Source organism: Acomys minous (assembly GCF_964271855.1).
Source record: "Acomys minous genome assembly, chromosome: 1".
Taxonomy (NCBI): domain Eukaryota; kingdom Metazoa; phylum Chordata; class Mammalia; order Rodentia; family Muridae; genus Acomys; species Acomys minous.
In genome coordinates this window covers 113,286,912-113,305,558 of record NC_140483.1, presented here as the reverse complement: position 1 = coordinate 113,305,558, position 18,647 = coordinate 113,286,912, and the positions used below count along the sequence as shown (strand labels likewise).

The following is an 18,647-nucleotide window of genomic DNA, read 5'->3' as shown; positions in this document are numbered from 1 at the left end:
AGTCCACTTTGAACACAAGCACAAGTCCCACTGCTTCATATGTATAAAATATTTCAAAATCCCCATGGAGGCAGTCTCTGTCTAAGCACCGCAGGCCCACAGCTACCCTCTCCACTTATTGAAACACCAGACAAAGAGAACATGCCACATACAATATCCAATTTCCAATGTATCTGTAAGTAAGACTTTAAATCAACACACTCAGGGCGGCTGTCATCATTGCTATTACAGACAAATGCCCACATTTGCTGGTAGGAATAGGAGAGATGCTTACCGTTCCATTACAGTGTCCATCCTTAATCCTCAGATACATTCGTGCGGTTTTCACACTTTCAAACATGCAAACCCCAGAGCTGACTCTATGTACTCTCCAGTAGGATTGCTCTGACTGGTTCCCTGCTCCAGTGCAGGTGCCATTGGGCAGTAGACACAGGGCCTGACACAAGCTTGTAGCAAGGATAACCACAGCACTACTGAGGAACACACCCTGCAGAGAAACAGACAGGAAAGCAGTGAGTACAAGGCTCTCAGAGCAGGTGGCGAGAGAGAGAGAGAGAGAGAGAGAGAGAGAGAGAGAGAGAGAGAGAGAGAGAGAGAGAGAGTGCAGGGACCAGGGGCTTACCAGCAGCGAGTAACTGAAAATGAACCAAAGAAAGAAATAACTGCAGTAACAGTGAATCAGACCTCAAAGGTGGATTTATATCTACAACTAGTTATGGAGAAGGTAATGTTCAGATGCTATGGACACTTTACAAAGCAGGATACAAACACAACTATTTCTCTTATGAAAATTTAATCACTATAAGCAAATAATTTTAATATTTATATAAAGCAAAAATTAAAAGCATGAATAATATGATTGAAATTCTATAATTTTTACCTGAATTATAGAAAGCATTGTATGCTATCCATACAATAAAAAAAAGAAAAGAAAGAGTGAAAAAAAGAGAGCAAATACAACTAAAGTATACTTAAATAATCATAATTGTAATTGGATTTTCAGAAGAAGATAGGATTAATGTTTAATATGAAATATACTAATACTACAAAAACTGGCTAAGATCAACATGTGGGGTTCTCTGAAGTGTAGAATTTCAAAATTGCAAAACATGAGCATGGGGAACAAAACAAGGAAAAGTAAGTCACACTAGTAACTAGAGAAATTATACATTTAGTCCTATAGAAATCTGTCAGGCAAGTACTATTTCAGGGACATACACACAACTTAAGTTAATGCTGAAGGGAACAGGGTAGTAAAGACCTTAACATTACCCAAAGAGCCTAGCCTTTGCTTCTGCTTCTGACCTAAACCCTTAGACCACAATTGTCTGGCTCTGTGTGGGTGCCTCGTGCCGGCCAGAAGTGGCAGTGTGAATTGAGGTGGAGACTTTTGTGTCATACCTTGTCAGTTAGCTACACAGAGCCTGGAGACTCAGACCAGCCACATGGACTCCATCAGTTGTGGAGCCTGGACCCCAGTGGTCAGGTGAGGGTTTCTGGTCAGCAAGGCTCTTGCTGCACGCCTGCATGCCAGCGCTGAGTAATCACCTCTGCCTGACGCCAGAGGGAATGGACAAGGACATGGACTGTGTTCACTGCGTTTCCAAGGTCTACACTCCTCCCACCTGGCGGATTTCATGTGTGTCTTCTTTTCAGTGATAAACTGAAAGTGTGAGCCTCATAGCTTCAATGATGACAGAAGTTCTTGTAGTGGAGAGAGAGTCTAGCACACCCAAACTGCAGTGATGACAGAAGTGACCAGGTGGCATACACTGGTCCCTCCAACATCACACCTGCCTTGACTTTCACAGAAAGGAAACTGATACATTTCCATAAGAAAAAAAAAAGCTGATGACTGTTTTTCTTCAGCCTTAAATTTTTGTACTTTACTTCTTAAGCTCCGTTTCTAGTTTTCAAAGCTAGTTAAATAATAAAAGATGCAGTGAAAGTACATGTGAAACTATGTAGTACATGTGCATATGTAGTAGATGTGTACAAGGTATAAAATAAAGAAAAAGATCTGGTGCTTAATACTTTAAAACCCTTGTTTCAGTGCTATTGAGCTTATGAGTTACACTTACGGTTTTTGAGTAAGATAATGTGAGGAAATATTTATATAGAATAATGATAAAATATTTGAAAGGCAGGCTTAGGTTGGAATCATGATACGACCTCTACTAATTATGCTATGCTAGCCAAAACTTAATATCCCTGAAGATATTTTCCTTCATCTTTAAAATACAGATGATTTTTATTAAATTTAGCCTTGTATACGGTAAAGCTTTCTCCAAAGAAACAGAAGCAATCCTATAAATTAGAGACACTATATTAGAGTGGCATTATATTACATTAGAATAGCTTTAATTATACATATATATACATATTTTATCAGAATAATTTTAAGTAAATTCATAAACAAATGCTATAAGGAAATGTAAGTATTAGATCAGACTCACACATATCGGACAATCAAGAAGCAGAGATCCTAATGGTTGGGAAAGTTCAATAGAAGAGTCACTAATGTTCCATTAGGAATTCACATCCACAATTTAACTTCCAACGCCCGCCCAGTAAGTATAGGATGTTATTCCAATCAGTCCCATTGCTACTGTAAAATATGGCCCCAGTACTTTTCAAAGTCAGTAAAAGGAATGATAATGCCAACATTGCCCCCTAGTGGACATATCTGATTAGTGCAGTAAGAGTCAACTCTAAACTTTTCTATAAGGCAGAAGAGAGCTGGGATTTGACCTATAAACTCTGATGGGTTTCCTTTAGTTTACCTTAACAAAAACCAAGAATTCTTTGGAACGCTCTGCATAGCCTGCAGATGACTCGTCAGCTATTTTTCCATGACGATCAACAATTAGGGTGTGCCCAGGAAGCACAACAGACTCAAGAAGTACGCTGCGGTTTGGCTGATAAAGCACACGCAGCTTGGAGAGGTCTCCTCCACCAACCTAAAAGAGGATAGGAGAAACCGACCCTGAGTTAGCAGGGGAAACAATTGGGTTTAAAATCTCTTGACATACGTATATATGCCATATAACCGTTGAACTATGGGCATCAGCGCATGCCGTTCTCACCGTAACTTTTATTACCCAGCCTTATTGGCAATTACTTATTCCAAGGACATTCTTAGAAGCAAGAATCCATGAAAACCATTGCATAGAAATCACCCTGGTGTCGAGAAAAATTCATGAAATGTAATGTGCATTTCATCCCCACTATTCATTTAACTATTTGACTCCTTGTAACTTATACTGCTTAGAATTGAAAAGTCAAATAAACAACAATTTTGACTCATTCCTATGTTTTGCTTTTAAATTACAAAACATCTTTAGAAGGAGACATTCCTATTCCTGGTCATGTTTGACATGTTCAACAAAAACCAAAAACAAACAACAAAAACAAAAATAAAATTTTAGAAGGAGACATTCCCATTTCTGGGCATTCCTAGTCCATAACCAACTCTGGGCCCAGGGAGGAAGCAGGTCTCACTGATAACTCCTGAATGTTTGGGCCCAAGACGCTAGGTCTACCAACCTTGAGAAGTTCATCTAGCCATGTCTGACAGATACTAACAGAACTGTTGACCTTTAAGAAACCATTCAAAGCCAGGTGGTGGTGGCACATGCCTTTAAGCCCAGAGACACGTGGATCTCTGAGTTCAAGGCCAAGCTGGTCTACAGAGTGAGGTCCAGGACAGCCAAGGCTACACAGAGAGACCTTGTCTAAGAAAAATGAAAGAAAGAAAAAGAAATCACATATGTTTCCATAAGAATATCACAGAGGGCAGAAAATGCATTAAACAATAAAATAGGACCATATGTGTGTGTGTGTGTGTGTGTGTGTGTGTGTGTGTGTGTATAAACTTATGTGAAACAGGTAAACTCTGAGCTCAGGGCTCAGCCCATTGTAGTCTCCAGGGTGCCTGTTTTGAGGTCAGAATCTTCTGTCTTCCCACAGATAGCTGAGTTACAAGAGGTTTCTCTCGGAAGTTGTACCTGACAGAATTCCCTACCGGCCAATTATATCCTAGTGAATATGAATTTACTATTTTAGAAAATTGTAATGAAATTATTTCCTCAACTCTTTTTTAGAAAAATATAATGGGATTGCTTTTAAGCCTTTTTTTCTTTTGATGCATTGTGTTCATGCGTGCGTGCACATGTGTGTGTGGGGGGGGGGCTACAGGGATTTACACCACACTGCACCACAGATCCAGCCCTATTCATCTGCTCATTTAACTCTGTAGGGTCCATATCCACCAAATCATATTTACTAAGTGTTCAGTGTGGCCTTTTTCATGTGCTATGAAACACAAAGCAGGGCATCATCCGAAGTCCAAAACAGAAGCGAAATGACTTCATAAGGAAAGTTAGATTGATGAATCACTTAGCCTGAACACTAGGCCTAAAATGACATTAAAAGTTTATTCAAAATGATATTTTCCCTTAAGCTAATTGTGGGTTCAAATCACTAACACTGTGTAACACATCATATAAAACACATAATAAGGAGAAAATTTACTAGTGACAGGCATGGTGGAGCATGCCTCTGATCCCCGCACTCAAGAGGGTAAGGCCAGAAAAGTGAGTGGTGAAGACCAGTCTGCTACTCACCATTCCAGTGGCAAAGCCATTGTCAAGGGTAAGAGAGAGATGCCTCATCTCATGGCTTTGGAAAATGCATATATTCCCTTTGTTGAAAATCACATCAAAGAGACCTAGAAAATATTTGTAATTATTTAACAAGTAGTACATTCTTTAAAAGCTCCTTTTCCTCCAATCAGACATTAAAATATATACTAATATAGTTTATATATTTCAATTTAATATTTGTAACTAGTAAAAAAAAGGTAAAACATCTCCCATAATGTATAAGAAAATTCATAATACATGGTATGTACTTTGGTTTGCTGAGGTATGACATATTTGAATAAAATAATTTTTAAAATAAATGGCTTCTTGAGCCATGATTCATTTCATTTCCTAATAAGTTTCTGAAATTTATTTCTGAGTTGTGTGTGTGTGTGTGTGTGTGTGTGTGTGTGTGTGTGTGTGTGTGTGTGTTATACCCTATATAGATACACATAGATAATATAAGGTACATACATTAAGACACATAATACAGTGTCTACAGAATCATTTCTTTGCAACAAAATTTGATTTTCTAGGCTGAACCTGTCTTTCCTATGTGTCCTACCAACACAGGCCACTTTGCTAAGAGCGAGGTCTGATAAAGAAGATAACTACAGACCCCTACATTTAAAAAAAAATTCATCATATATTTAAAATTTAAACTCATTTAAATTTAGAGTTTTAAAAGTGAAAAGTTCAAAAGACCATTCAAATTGGAAAGGTGACTGTTTACACTTGACACCTGTGAGAGAGAAAGCTCCTGAAAGGATATGGTGGTAATTCTAGCTGAGACACAAAGCAGCAGGGGACATGGAGACTGAAGTGTCCACCTTCTAGCCAGGCAGGACTTTTATTAGAGGGAGGGGAACACCAGCCCACACACAAAACCCTCAACCCAAAATTTACCCTGCCTACAAGAAGTAGAGGGACAAACATGGAGCAGAGATTGAGGGACCGTCCAACCAATGACTGGCCCAACCTGAGACCCACTCCATGAGAGAGCGACAACTCCTGACACTGTTGATGATTGTCTGCTATGCTTGCAGACAGGAGCCTTGCATAACTGTCTTGCGAGAGGCCTCACCCAGCAGGGGATGGAAACAGATGCTGAGACTCACAGCCAAACATTACGCAGAGCTCAGGGTGTCCTGTGGAAGACTGGGGAAAGGATAGAAGGACCTCGAGGGGACAGGAACTCTACAGGAAGACCTATAGAGTCAACTAACCTAAGCTCATGGGGACTTACAGAGACTGAAGCGCCAATGAGGACTTACAGAGACTGAAGCGCCAACCAACGAGCGTGGAGGGACTGAACCTAGGCCCCCAACACCTGTGTAACCAATGGGCAACTTGGTCTTCCTGTGGGTCCCCTAGAAGAGGTGCAGAGGCTGTCTCTGACACAGACTCGGTTGCCTGCTTTCTGATCACTTCCCACTCATGGCACTGCCATGCCAGGTCTCAGTGGAAGAGGATGCCCTCAGCCCTGATGCGACATGATGTGTTGAGGTGGGTTGGTGGGAGGGGCTCCCCTTTTCTGATGAGTAATGGAAGGGGGAGGGGAAAGAGTGTGGGAGGGGGAGACCAGAAGGAGAGGAAGGCAGCAGCTGAGAGCAGGATGTAAAGTGAATTTTTTTTAATCTTAATTGATCTATTGTCTACCAAATAAAATGCTTCTTAATGGTTAATAATTAAATACTTTTCTAAAAAAAAAAATAAGCCATACTGGTAACTACAGATAATCCTAAAGATTGGCATGTTATGGAAATGAGAAAAGAGTTAGGAGGCAGGAATCCTGACGCAAGTCTGACATGCTGTTAAGTAACCTGGAACAAATCACTGTCTATCTGTCTCAATTTTCTCATCAATAAGCTCACGATAGTAACTCCCAAAGGAATATTGCTCAGATGATCCACTAATTGAGCGAACTAATGAGGTAATGATGGAATAACCTAAGATTAGGGAAGCACTTCTACAAATGTGCTAACAAATATTCTCATAGTTTAATTTCTCATTTGGCTTAAGGATTCCATAAATACCAAAATTTAAATACATAAAAATATGTTATATTTTATTGTTTCTTAAATAGCATAACTTTTTAAATTTTTATTTTATTAATTTATTCATATTACATCTCAATGGTTATCCCATCCCTTGTATCCTCTCATTCTTCCCTCCCTGCCGTTTTCCCCTTACACCCCTCCCCTATGACTGTGACTGAGGGGGACCTCCTCCCCCTGTATATGCTCATAGGGTATCAAGTCGCTTCTTGGTAGCCTGCTATCCTTCCTCTGAGTGCTGCCAGGCCTCCCCATCCAGGGGACGTGGTCAAATGTGAGGCACCAGAGTACTTGTGAAAGTCAGACCCCACTCTCCACTCAACTGTGGAGAATGTCCTGTCCATTGGCTAGATCTGGGTAGGGGTTTGAAGTTTACTGCCTGTATTGTCCTTGGCTGGTTAGCATAACTTTTTATTACACCTTTAAGAATAAGATTTTTGTGAAAAAAAAAAAAAAGTTTTGTGTTAGTGTTTTGCCTGTGCCTACATGTGTGTACTATAATGAGAATTTCGGTTTCTTTAAAAACACAGCAATATTATGAAAATACATTTTTGTCTTAATCCCAGGTGTGGGGCTGGGGGCTGCTTCACAGCAGCTGCCTATGAGTTGCCTTGTGCTCTAGCAGAGGCGTGGCTTTGCCAGCTGCACATGGCTTCTGTGATTGTGTTACATGTGGAATTCTGGGGGACTTTTCAAAAGGTAAATGTCAGGGCCCAGAGAGATGGGCTGGGTTGCTGATTGTTGATTGGTGTGGGTCACAGTTTGGCAAGTAGTTGTGTGAAAAGAAAGAACAAGAAGAAATCAGATATCCTGAGGGCAAAGATCAAACTTGCCCCAAGGAGCTTGCCAACCCCCTAAGCAGCAGGAAGTAGTCTAATGACAACATCACCCTCTTTCTGACCCCTGATATATTCTGGGATCTTTCTTTTCCTCTCTATTGTTTTTTTCTCTCCTAACTACCATTAGTGAGTTGAAAGAGTAGAAAAAGGGTGGAGAAAGGTAGAAGAAAGAACCCACAAATTAGCCTGTTACAGTGCACCGTGTATGTCTTGAAACCTGTAAAAAAGAAGATGTCAGATCCCCTGGAACTAACTATACAGAAGATTATGAGCCACTATATTAGTGTTAGGAATCAAATGTGAATCCTCTGCTAGAGCAGTAAATGTTCTTAACCACTGGGCCACCGATCTAACACAGCACCCCTTTTTAGTGTAGTATTGAGATATAACATAATGTCCTAGTCAGTGTTTATTGTCATAGTGACAACTAGGAGTCACCTGGCAAAAGTAGACTCAATCAAGGGAATGTCCACATCCCAGTGGCCTCTGGCAATATCTGTAGAGAACGTTCTTTACTGAGGATAGCTTTGGGAGGGCCCTGCCTTCTATCGGCAGTGCCAGCCACCTGCAGGTGATCCTGGCTTGTAAGAGAAAGGTAATTGAGCATAAACCAGAGAGTGTGAGCCAGGAAACATCTTCCTCTATGGCTATTGCCTCCAGGTCCCTGCCATGAGTTGCTGCCCTCACTTTCCTTGGTAATGAACTGAATGCTGTAAGATTAAATAACTGTTTTCATCCCCTAAGTTGTTTTCAATCATGGGGTTTATCACAGCCACAGAAAGCAACCTGAGATGTACACTCTCCAGTTCATGCACTCACTTAAAACAAATGTTAGCAAAGTTGTGCACCCATCGCCATGATCAATTTTAGAGCATTTTTATCATCCTTTAAACACTGGCAATCATTTCCTATCTTTCACTCCCTAGTCTCTTCTGGTTTTTCCCTCCTAACTTCTGACCTCAGGCAATCATTTACCTATTCTCTCTACCTATTTGACTATTTTAAACAATATTTTATTATATTTAATTTACATCCCCTGATCAACTCTACCTGGCATGTCCAGCCCTCTGTCCACTCACTCCTCTTGGAACTACCATTTAGTAGAATGGAGTACCATCTTCTAGAAGCAGTATTTTTCCAGTTTCACACAAGTCTTTCTGTTTCACCGTGATTTCACTTAATGTTAGTCAGTTTCTGCTTTCAATATTTGTGGGCCCACTCTACCATTTCCCAAAATGTTTGCTGTAGCATTCCCACCAACAGGGTTTCCTTTTCTCCACATCTTCACCAACATGTTTATCTGGTTTTTGTTTTGGGGGGTTTTTTGTTTGTTTTTGTTTTTGTATTTGTTTTTTGATAACTGCCATGTGAACTCGCCTGAGCTGACATGTCATTGTGACTTTGTTTGGGATTGCTCTGATGATTACTGACTCTGAGCATTGACTTCTTGGCCATCTGAACATCTTCTTTAGAAAAATGTCTAGTCAAGCTTTTCTTTTAGCATTTTGTTATAAGGTTATTTTTCTCATTACTTAGTTGCCATGCAGAGTTCCTTGTATATTTTGGATACTAACTCTTTATTAGATATGTTAGTTTTTAAATATATCTCCCGTTCTTTAGGTTGTTTCTTTATTTACTACTTCTTTTGCTATGTGGGAACTTTATGGTTGGCTGCACCATTTGTCCACTTGGGTATTTGTTGCCTTTGCTTCTGAAAAGTCATACCCAAAGAAATCATCTTCCGCATAGCGTTTAGGGCATGTGCTGACTAGTTTCTTGTGTTTATAAATTTTCTATTGAGCTAAGGTGTCACATGATGATGGTCAGAAGGCATCCTTGGCATGCTTTTATCTTTTACGTTTGTCAAGATGTGTTTCATGGCCAAATATATTATCTCCTCTGAAAAACATGCAGCCAAGAAAAAGTGTATCTCTGACTGTTGGTCATCATGTAAATATGTTGGCCCCATTTGGTGTAGAATGAAGTTTAAATTTGGTAGGTTTTGTTAATTTTCTGTCTGAAGAACCAGAAAACTGCTAAGACTGGGGTGCTCTAGTGATGAACTGCAATCACCTCCCTCTTCAGAGCTCTCTGCTTTATATGTGTGGCTCTCCAGATATAAATGTATACAATTGTTGTGGGCCTAGCCTTTAATGGCTGAGACAGCTGTCCAGCCCAAATTTATATCATTGTGTCTCATTAATGATGTAAATAGTCTGAAAATGTGCGGCTAGGTGGTGTCATCATTGGACAAAAACTGTATATTTATACAGGCACAGTTACTACGTGTACGAGGCATGGATATGACTGGGTCCATAACAGTATGTGGGCATATAATATGTTATACTGATGAACTCCCAGCTGTCATTTGTGCCTGTTGAGAGTGCACTCTGGGAACATGGCAGGGCCCTCCCTCCCCCGTGGCAGACTCAAGCATATTTATCTCAAGTGTCTTCTGAGACTCAACGTCCTGGAAAAGCCTGGCTCCAACAGAGAACAGCAAACGTCAGAAAGGGATTGGAAAACATTGTGCCCTTAAGAACAAGTAGAAGGAAAACACAACACAACTGGGGTTACTACTTTTTATAATACACTAAAAATGCCTGCCGTGGGCACAAGAAGCCAGGGTCTTACTTGAGGTGAGGATGCTGTACCAATCGTCTATCAGTCAGGAACTCCAGCTTCTACTCCTCAGGGCTACCCCAGCCATTTCCACTGGATGTTGTAGGTGCATGATTTAATGATGTTTTCCAATCTATAGTCCTCTTTTCTCTTATTGGGAAGCCTCACTGGGGAAGCCTCCCAGAAAACACAGTCCCACTCAGGACTCTTAATTGGAAAACTTCAACAGGGCTTCTCCAGTCATTTCTGTGCGTGTTCTGAGTGCCCGGTTTGATGATGTGCATCCGTTGCTTGCTATTTGATCCTTTGCTTGCTTTTTAAACCAAGCTACTCTATTCATTCTACTAGATGTAAGCGCCTATCTGCCAGTTGCAAATTGTTCTTTTACTTTTACTTGCTATGTGTTTAGTGGATTTGCTCATTCAAAACCAAAATCCTTTCATATTTCACTCTCAAAAATTTGCCAACAGTAAAGATTTTCTGGATACAAAACAATGAAATACTTCAATTGCAAAAAAAATAATAATAAAAATAAAAATAAAGGTACAACAAATCCAAAGTATTTCTGGCAGTGCTCAGTCACGTTATTTCATTGCATGTGACTTCCCTGCAGTTGCAATTGTGAACATATAACATGCTCGTTTTTCTTATGAAAGAACTACTTTACCATATTTGTCTGTCTTCTCACCAACGGCGTCAACCATGCCATCTGGATGAAGACGGACAAACCCTCCAGTAAGCTTGTTGTAAAACTGGAGAGTATTTCCTTTTATAAACTTCCAGCTCTCAGCAGCCCACTAAAATATAAACAAAAGAGACCATCTGGGAAGACACGAAGAGAAGAAACTACTAACCAATAGGCCTTCCCAGAAAGGGCATACTGTTTTTCTTTGAGACATCAAACAACTACTTAAAATTATTTGTACTAAATCATTTGAGACAAATCTTACTGTTTCTTTTCTCTTACGTTCTAGCTTCTTCCCTGAAAATATGAAGGGAGAGTTGATTAATTTCAAGAGCATATACAGGGGGGAGGTAATCCCCCTCAGAAACAGTCATAAGGGAGGGGAATAAGGGGAAAGTGGGAGGGAGGGAAGAAGGGGAGGATACAAGGGATGGGATAACCATTGAAATGTAACAAGAATAAATTAATAAAAAAATTAAAAAAGAAAAAAAGAATATTGTACTTTCTTTGGTTATGATAAAACATGATTTTCCAAGAAATGTGTATTTATGATACTCACTCACAGAGAAGATACTGTTATCCCTAGCATACATTTCTCTGACAATTTTACCATCATCTTCTCCTTCATCCAGCCATCTGTGGAAAGAAAATAGGTGTCAGTCATTTTCAAGCTTTTTGTTTACCTGATCCATTGGCATTTGTCTTCACAAGTCAGAAATAACAGACAGCAGGAATGAGAAAAATGCACGGGCACTGAGTTAATGAAGACAGAGTAGTACAGGTGGACAAGGAAACCCTTAAATGAGAGTAAGAGTGTGAGCGAGGTGGTAGAACCACCCATCTGCTGAAGAGCGCATGTTTGCTTCAATACGCAAGTAGACTTTATGTCCATTGAGCTATTAATTTGGTCCTGTTCTTTGCCTAACAGTTACAGTCAGTTGTTGAGAAATTGGCTCCTATCAGTTCCATAAGCAAAGGAAAGATGAGTGCTGAAAGAAATAGTAAATCTATCACCACTGATAGAGAAGTCAGCAGTCTAGACCTATTAGCAAAGGGCCAGTGGTTTCATAATAGTTAAATTTTACACTTATTATACACATTGATTGTTTTGAAGAGAGGTTGTATCCTCATCAAAGAGACCTCATTTTCACATCTTTGACCCTTATTTTTCTACAGTATAAAGATGAAAACCGCATTTATAAGCTCTAGCAAACTTTTCCAAAGTATTCAATTTCAGTCTTAAGGAATGATTGTATAGATAATTGATAATATTTCTCAACAGAAAAAGTGTCCATGAAGAGTGATGTCTTTGAACTTGACCGAAGGAGCTTTACTTTGTAGTGAATGGTGGTTAATGCAGACTTGCAGCTGGTCAGGGTATTAAGAGCAGGTAACTGTGCTGCGCTGTGCTCAGCATAAACTGAACATCCATATTACCTCTTCCAAGGCTCAAGGAACATCATGGGAGAGTGTGTAGAAAGAAAGAGCTGGCTGATAGGGAAGGCCTTGAAGTCTGTATAATAGAAATGACATGGCTGTGGGATTTATGAACTCACAACAGCTGCAGTCGCCTGCACAAGACCAAGTCTGTAAACATTCCAATATAAATGGGATTCATGTGACCATGCCCAGTGGAGCAATGACAATTGATGTTTGCAGGAAAGAGTCATTGGCAATAGCTTCCCACACTCTTGCACATGTGCCTGGTTAAATCTAATGAGACACAAAACAAAAACAAAAACAAAAAAACGAACAACAACAAAATAAAACACAAAAATAGAATGACAACCTGTGGGAGGGGAGTGGAAGTTAGTGGGATGGAAGAAAGATAGTAAAAAGGTGGGATATCACTGGGACAGTGCATTATATATGCACATAAACTGTCAAAATTACATTAATAAAAAATAACCTCACAAACATAAAATTCTATATAACAAATTGGAGTAGTCAATAATCTATTTAGTTCTCACCAATATATGAACTTAGAACTGTCTACTATGAACTGACTTGCCAATGTAAACACACCTGTGACAGAAGAAGGCATATTCATGGTTGGTAGTGGGATCTCTAATGACAACATCCTCAAGAAACCAGCCATTTCCTAAGAACAGATTGAAGAAGATAAAACATTAATGGCTATGTATAGTCATCATAAAGCTCTACTGCTTCCATTTGTAACAGAAGATAATGAGAAAGACTCAAGTCGTTCTAATACAACAAAAGAACAACATTGTTTTAAGGATTTTTTATTTTATGACATACATTTTATTATGATTTTCCAAATAACTATAGTATAATTGATTATACCCTTGATTTCAGAAATTATACTCACAATTCTAGACCTATCATCTTCCAAGAATATATATTTCATGACTTTATATTTCCATAAAATTAACAAGATTTTCCAAATACTATGAAAGTCTATATAAACAGAATCTACATTTTCTGATATGTTAAAAAAATGAGCAATTACGCAAATATTGTATCTGAGCACTCAGACAGGTAAAGATTGGTACATATAAAGGTTATACTCTCTTTTTAAATGTTTAATTTCATATCAATTTATAAACTATGGTTGGGTAAAATACAATTTTATTATTGGAAATAATAGAATATTTTAACTACTACTAGTAGTTTCATCTGCACAAAGATCCATTTCCCAATATAGCCTCTTCATATGAGAACTCCTTAAGCTGATGAGCCAAGACTGACCGGCTTTAGAACAGAGCTTAACAAAGCCAGCAAGAACATCGTAATGGGTGGATCGGGGCTCAGGGGTCTCTGCTCAAACTATTGCACTAACCAAGGACAATACAATAGTAAACATTGAACCCCTACTTTGATCTACCCAATGGACAGGACGTTCTCCACAGTTATGTGGAGAGCGGGGACTGACTCTGACATGAACTCTGGTGCTCCATCTTTGACCACCTCCCCTGGGTGGGGAGGCCTGGTGGCACTCAGAGAAAGAATAAGCAGGCTACCAAGATGAAACTTGACAGCCTATGACCATATAGTGGGGGAGGAGGTCTCCCTCGGTCTTAGACCTAGGGGAGGGGAATAGGGTGAAAGCGGGAGGGAGAGAGGAATGGGAGGATACAAGTGATGGGATAACAATTGAGTTGTAATCTGAATAAATTAATTAAATTTTAAAAAAATTAAAAGCCAGCAAGGCCTCCCATGCTTGTCTCTGCGTCGCCCCTCGCGCTTTACTGTCAAGCAGTGACCGGCTCGTCACAGTCCCCTTGACCACCGCTTCTCAAGCTTCAGTGAGCATGTGAGTTGCCGTGGCCAATTAGGAGACTGGGTACCTGCTGGGACTCATTCGGTTTCTGAGTCAGGAGGGTGGCAAACCAACAGCCCACCAGGACCCAAAGTCCCAGGCTTTACAAGGAGGAGAGAACCCCCACGGCTCATGATTATCCACACTAAAACAACAACAAATTCAATCAAACGAGGACGGTGGGCTACACTAGATAAGATCCTCAGAACTGAGTTTTCAGCAAGTGGCAAATTCACTTTCAAAACCACTGTCACATGATGAGGTTTTTATAATCCACAGGCCGTTCCCTCCGCCTCACTGTTGCTCCTCAAAAATGTTATTTTAATTTTACTTTGAAGTGCTACAAAAAATATTCTTTTCCTTTAAAAAAAACAAAAACCAAAAGGTTACTACAATTCTTAAGCAGGTTTAAGTAGCAACTAAGAGGTCTAAGTACTAACTTCTTTAAAGGTAAAATTTTAATTTTGTGTCTAAGTTGTTTTAAAAATATTTTATTGAAATTTTTCATACAGAATATTTTTTATTTTTTATTTTATTAATTTATTCGTATTACATCTCAATTGTTAGCCCATCCCTTGTATCCTCCCATTTCTCCCTCCCTCCCACTTCCCCCCTACTCCCCTCCCCTATGTCTGTGACTGAGGGGGACCTCCTCCCCCTGTATATGCTCATAGGGTATCAAGTCTCTTCTTGGTGACCTGTTATCCTTCCTCTGAGTGCCACCAGGCCTCCCCATCAAGGGAAGTGGTCAGAAATAGGGCCCCAGAGTTTGTATGAAAGTCAGACCTCCCTCTCCACTCAACAGTGGAGAATGTCCTGTCCATCGGCTAGGTCTGGGTAGGGGTTCGAAGTTTACTGCCTATATTTTCCTTGGCTGGTGACATAGTTTGAGCAGGAAGGACCCCAGAACCCAGATCCACCCATCATAATGTTCTTCTTGTAGGTTTCCAGAACCCTCTAGATCCTTCTATTTCCCCATTCTCATATGCTTCTCTCACCCTAAGTCCCAATAGGATGTCCTCCCCTCTGACCCACTTTCCTGGTAAGTAAAGTCTTTCATGGGACTAGTGTCTCGATATAAGTGAGTATATACCATTTGTCTCTTTTTGCTTCTGGGTGAACTCACTCATTATGATAATTTCTAGTTCAATCAATTTGTCCACAAATTTCGAGAATTCCTTGCTTTTAACAGCTGAATAGTATTCCATAGTGTAAATGTACCACAGTTTCTTTATCCATTCTTCTACTGAGGGACACTTAGGCCATACAGAATATTTTAATCATGTTTTTCCCCAACTCCTCCAGATCCTTCCCACCCAACTTAATGTTCTCTCTCTCTCTCTCTCTCTCTCTCTCTCTCTCTCTCTCTCTCTCTCTCTCTCTCTATCTCTCTCTCTCTTTCCCTCCCTCCCTCCTCCCTCCCTCCCTCCCCCTCCTTCCCTTCCTTCCTCTCTCTCAAAAACAGTAAGTCAAAAATGCCAAAACAAAACAAAAATTTCACCAAATTAACACAGAGTTCATTTTAATGTTGGCCAACTTCTGAGCATGGGGCTTGCCCAAGAGTGTGTTTGATAAACCTATTGACACTCCATTGGAGAATTCTCATTTTCCATTTCCCAGCAGGATTCAAATTAAATGGCGCCTTGGTTAGGGGAAGAACTTTGCAACAGCTTCTGCTTCTCAGTTCTGGGATTTTGGCTAACTTGAACCTGTCTTGCATATGCTATCACAGTCTGTGTGAGTTCTTATGTGCAATAGTATGTTGTGCTTGGATACAGTGCCTCTGGCTCTTCTGCCTCCTCTTCCACACCCATCCCTATGCCCTGAGAGGAAGGGTTGGATGAAGACATCCCACTAAGGACTAAGAGCTCTGAAGTCTCTCATTCTCTGAACATTCTCTAAATATTGGTCTTTGTTTTAAAACTTACTGCCTCAAGTTTATCTGATGACAGTTGAAAGATGCCTAAGTGGTAATTCTTAAAGGTAATGATGCATTGATTTTACATTACAAACTTTGTAATGTAACAAGTTAGCACAAAGCTATTCATGTAAAAATATTTTGTCTTTCTTTTCTCATTTTTGAGAAAACTCAGGACTAGAATTAGAGCAATATTAATGCAGTAATAGGAGTTGGAGCTGTTAAGGGGCACCTACATCATAAGGGCTCTGCCCTCAGGACTGTGCTAAGTATCTTACAAAAGGGCTCAGTACGACACATTGGCCCTTTTCCCCTTACACCATGTGAGGAATAAGAGAGACTTTCTCCAGATACGAAAGCGTGCATGCCAGTGTGCATATACCTGTGTGCATGTGTGTGTGCTTGTGTGCATGTGTGTGTGCCTGTGTGTGCATGCATGTGCCTGTATGTACCTGTGTGCATGTGCATGTGCCTATATGCATGTGCATGTGCCTCTGTGTGCATGTGCTTCTGTGTGTGTGTGTGTGTGTGTGTGTGTGTGTGCGCGCGCGCGCGCGCACTCACTGTATTTCCTCAGTGCTAGGGACAGACCTAGGGTTTTCCATGTGCTAGAAGCACTCTGCATTTTGATGTCAGACTTTCCTGTTACTATAGCAGTAACACATAAATTTGTGATCTTTATAAATAACCAGGTTTAGGATATTTCAAAACAGACTATTAGAGATATTGAGTACCTCTTTCTTATCATTTTTGAGGCCACTGCAGGAAATCAGACAATAAAAATATCACTGTAACACTATGTTAGATTATAATTATGGGAAGGATCTGCACTTTGTCTAAGAGACTGAGTTTTTAAAGCTTTTGTCTTTTTTATTAATTTTTAGATTTTATTACATTATAATTAGAGAATGTGGCCTTTGAGGGAATTTTACTGAGATATTTTCTTTTAATTATATAAAGAAAAGAAGAGTATTTGGCTCATAGTTTTGAAAAATAAAATTTCAACAAAAGGGTTCAGCTCTCAAATCACCCACAGAGATTTCATTTGGAGCTTGATAAACTATAAAATGGTTCATGGAGTTTTAAGTGAGGGTACAGCCCTGTTGGCACAGCTCACACACTTACATGTGTAATTAAGTACCTGGCTAACATTCCAACTTTTAAAACATGATAAAATTCTGGCACGCATGTGTGTGTGTGTGTGTGTGTGTGTGTGTGTGTGTGTGTGTGTTCAACTTAATTCTTCATGTATGTGTTTAAATACTTTTTATTGAATTAAGTCTCATGAGCATTGAAGCCTCATTAGGAATCATGAATGTTATCAGAAAACAATTTTCTTTTTTCTACCTTTTAGTGATAGTCACCTTGAATTTTACTCTATTGTATAAGATTATGAGTCAACTCACTTAATTTATTAACATAGTCACATTATATCAAAACTACATTTGTCATTTTCTATATTTAACGTCTCCTGAGTAAACCTAAGAGTCAAGGCTGAGAATTTCTAACCTTGTTTAGAAAAATTAACTGAAATAAGGCAGAATATGACTTTCACTCTTCAAAAGATGTTTTAGGGCATTATCTTAAAAGCTCCTTGAAAGTCCTCTGACTCCTGGAGAAGTGGATCATGATTTGATGGTTAAACTACATGGCAACTAACCAAGACAACAACATGTGAATGACTGATCAAACTAAAAATAAATTTTGTCCAAAAGAAGATTACTTCAAAGGTATATGTTTACTGTCTGTGGGAAACTGATCCCATTTTACTTAATTTATTGATCTTACTCCCATTACTCCCTCCCTCCCATTTTCCCCTTACTCCCCTCCCCTATGACTGTTCCTGAGGGGGACCTCCTCCCCCTGTATATGCTCATAGGGTATCAAGTCTCTTCTTGGTAGCCTGCTATCCTTCCTCTGAGTGCCACCAGGTCTCCCCATCCAGGGGACGTGGTCTAGTCTCACTAATGGTATGTTTATACTTTAGGAGCTTTTGTAACCTTTTTAAACCAGCTTTGTTAACTTGTCAATCCTCTCATTCATTATTGAAACACATATTCATTGCATATTTATCCGAGACCACTGTTCTTAATATGGAAATTATATTTGACACATTTTAATAAATTTCTTTCTTATTATCCTTTATAGTCTTGATTCTCAGTATATGTCTTTCAATTACATGGTATTTCTTTATATTATGATGGTTTGTATAACAGGCAATAAGTTCATTAGAAAGATCTGGCTTATCTCACAGAGTTAATGGGAAAACTGGGGCAAAGCATGAACAAGATGGAAGCAGAAAACACAGCTAAGTCCTTGCCGCCAAGACAATTGTTTCAAGCCACTACTCTTGGACAATGAGTAGTCTTTCAAGAAGTACTTCTGGGGGACACTACAGTGTCTCCATCACTGGCATGCTGCACAACATTAACATCGCAAATACCTCCTTCTAAACGACACTTTCTGGCATCCCAGGCCTATTGTGTGGCACTTGGTCAGCTTATATCGTTTTAAAGAAAAATATGTGAATTTAAAAGATCTGAAAAAATGTTATTTCAGTAATATGTAATAGGATCCTCCTTCCTTCCTTCCTTAGTTCT

General features: G+C 39.6%; 1 protein-coding gene across 1 annotated transcript in view; it reads right to left on the bottom strand.

Annotated features, from left to right (window-relative positions):
• Positions 1 to 18,647, bottom strand: part of RP1 (RP1 axonemal microtubule associated) — a 296,647-nt gene that overhangs the window by 176,400 nt on the left and 101,600 nt on the right. The window contains exons 10-16 of the mRNA XM_084776855.1: positions 12,872 to 12,947; positions 11,406 to 11,482; positions 11,112 to 11,143; positions 10,829 to 10,958; positions 4,626 to 4,729; positions 2,784 to 2,960; positions 275 to 487 (exon numbers count right to left, since the gene is read on the bottom strand). Of these exons, the coding sequence (XP_084632981.1) occupies positions 275 to 487; positions 2,784 to 2,960; positions 4,626 to 4,729; positions 10,829 to 10,958; positions 11,112 to 11,143; positions 11,406 to 11,482; positions 12,872 to 12,947 (809 nt within the window). The remainder of the gene's footprint in view (positions 1 to 274; positions 488 to 2,783; positions 2,961 to 4,625; positions 4,730 to 10,828; positions 10,959 to 11,111; positions 11,144 to 11,405; positions 11,483 to 12,871; positions 12,948 to 18,647) is intronic.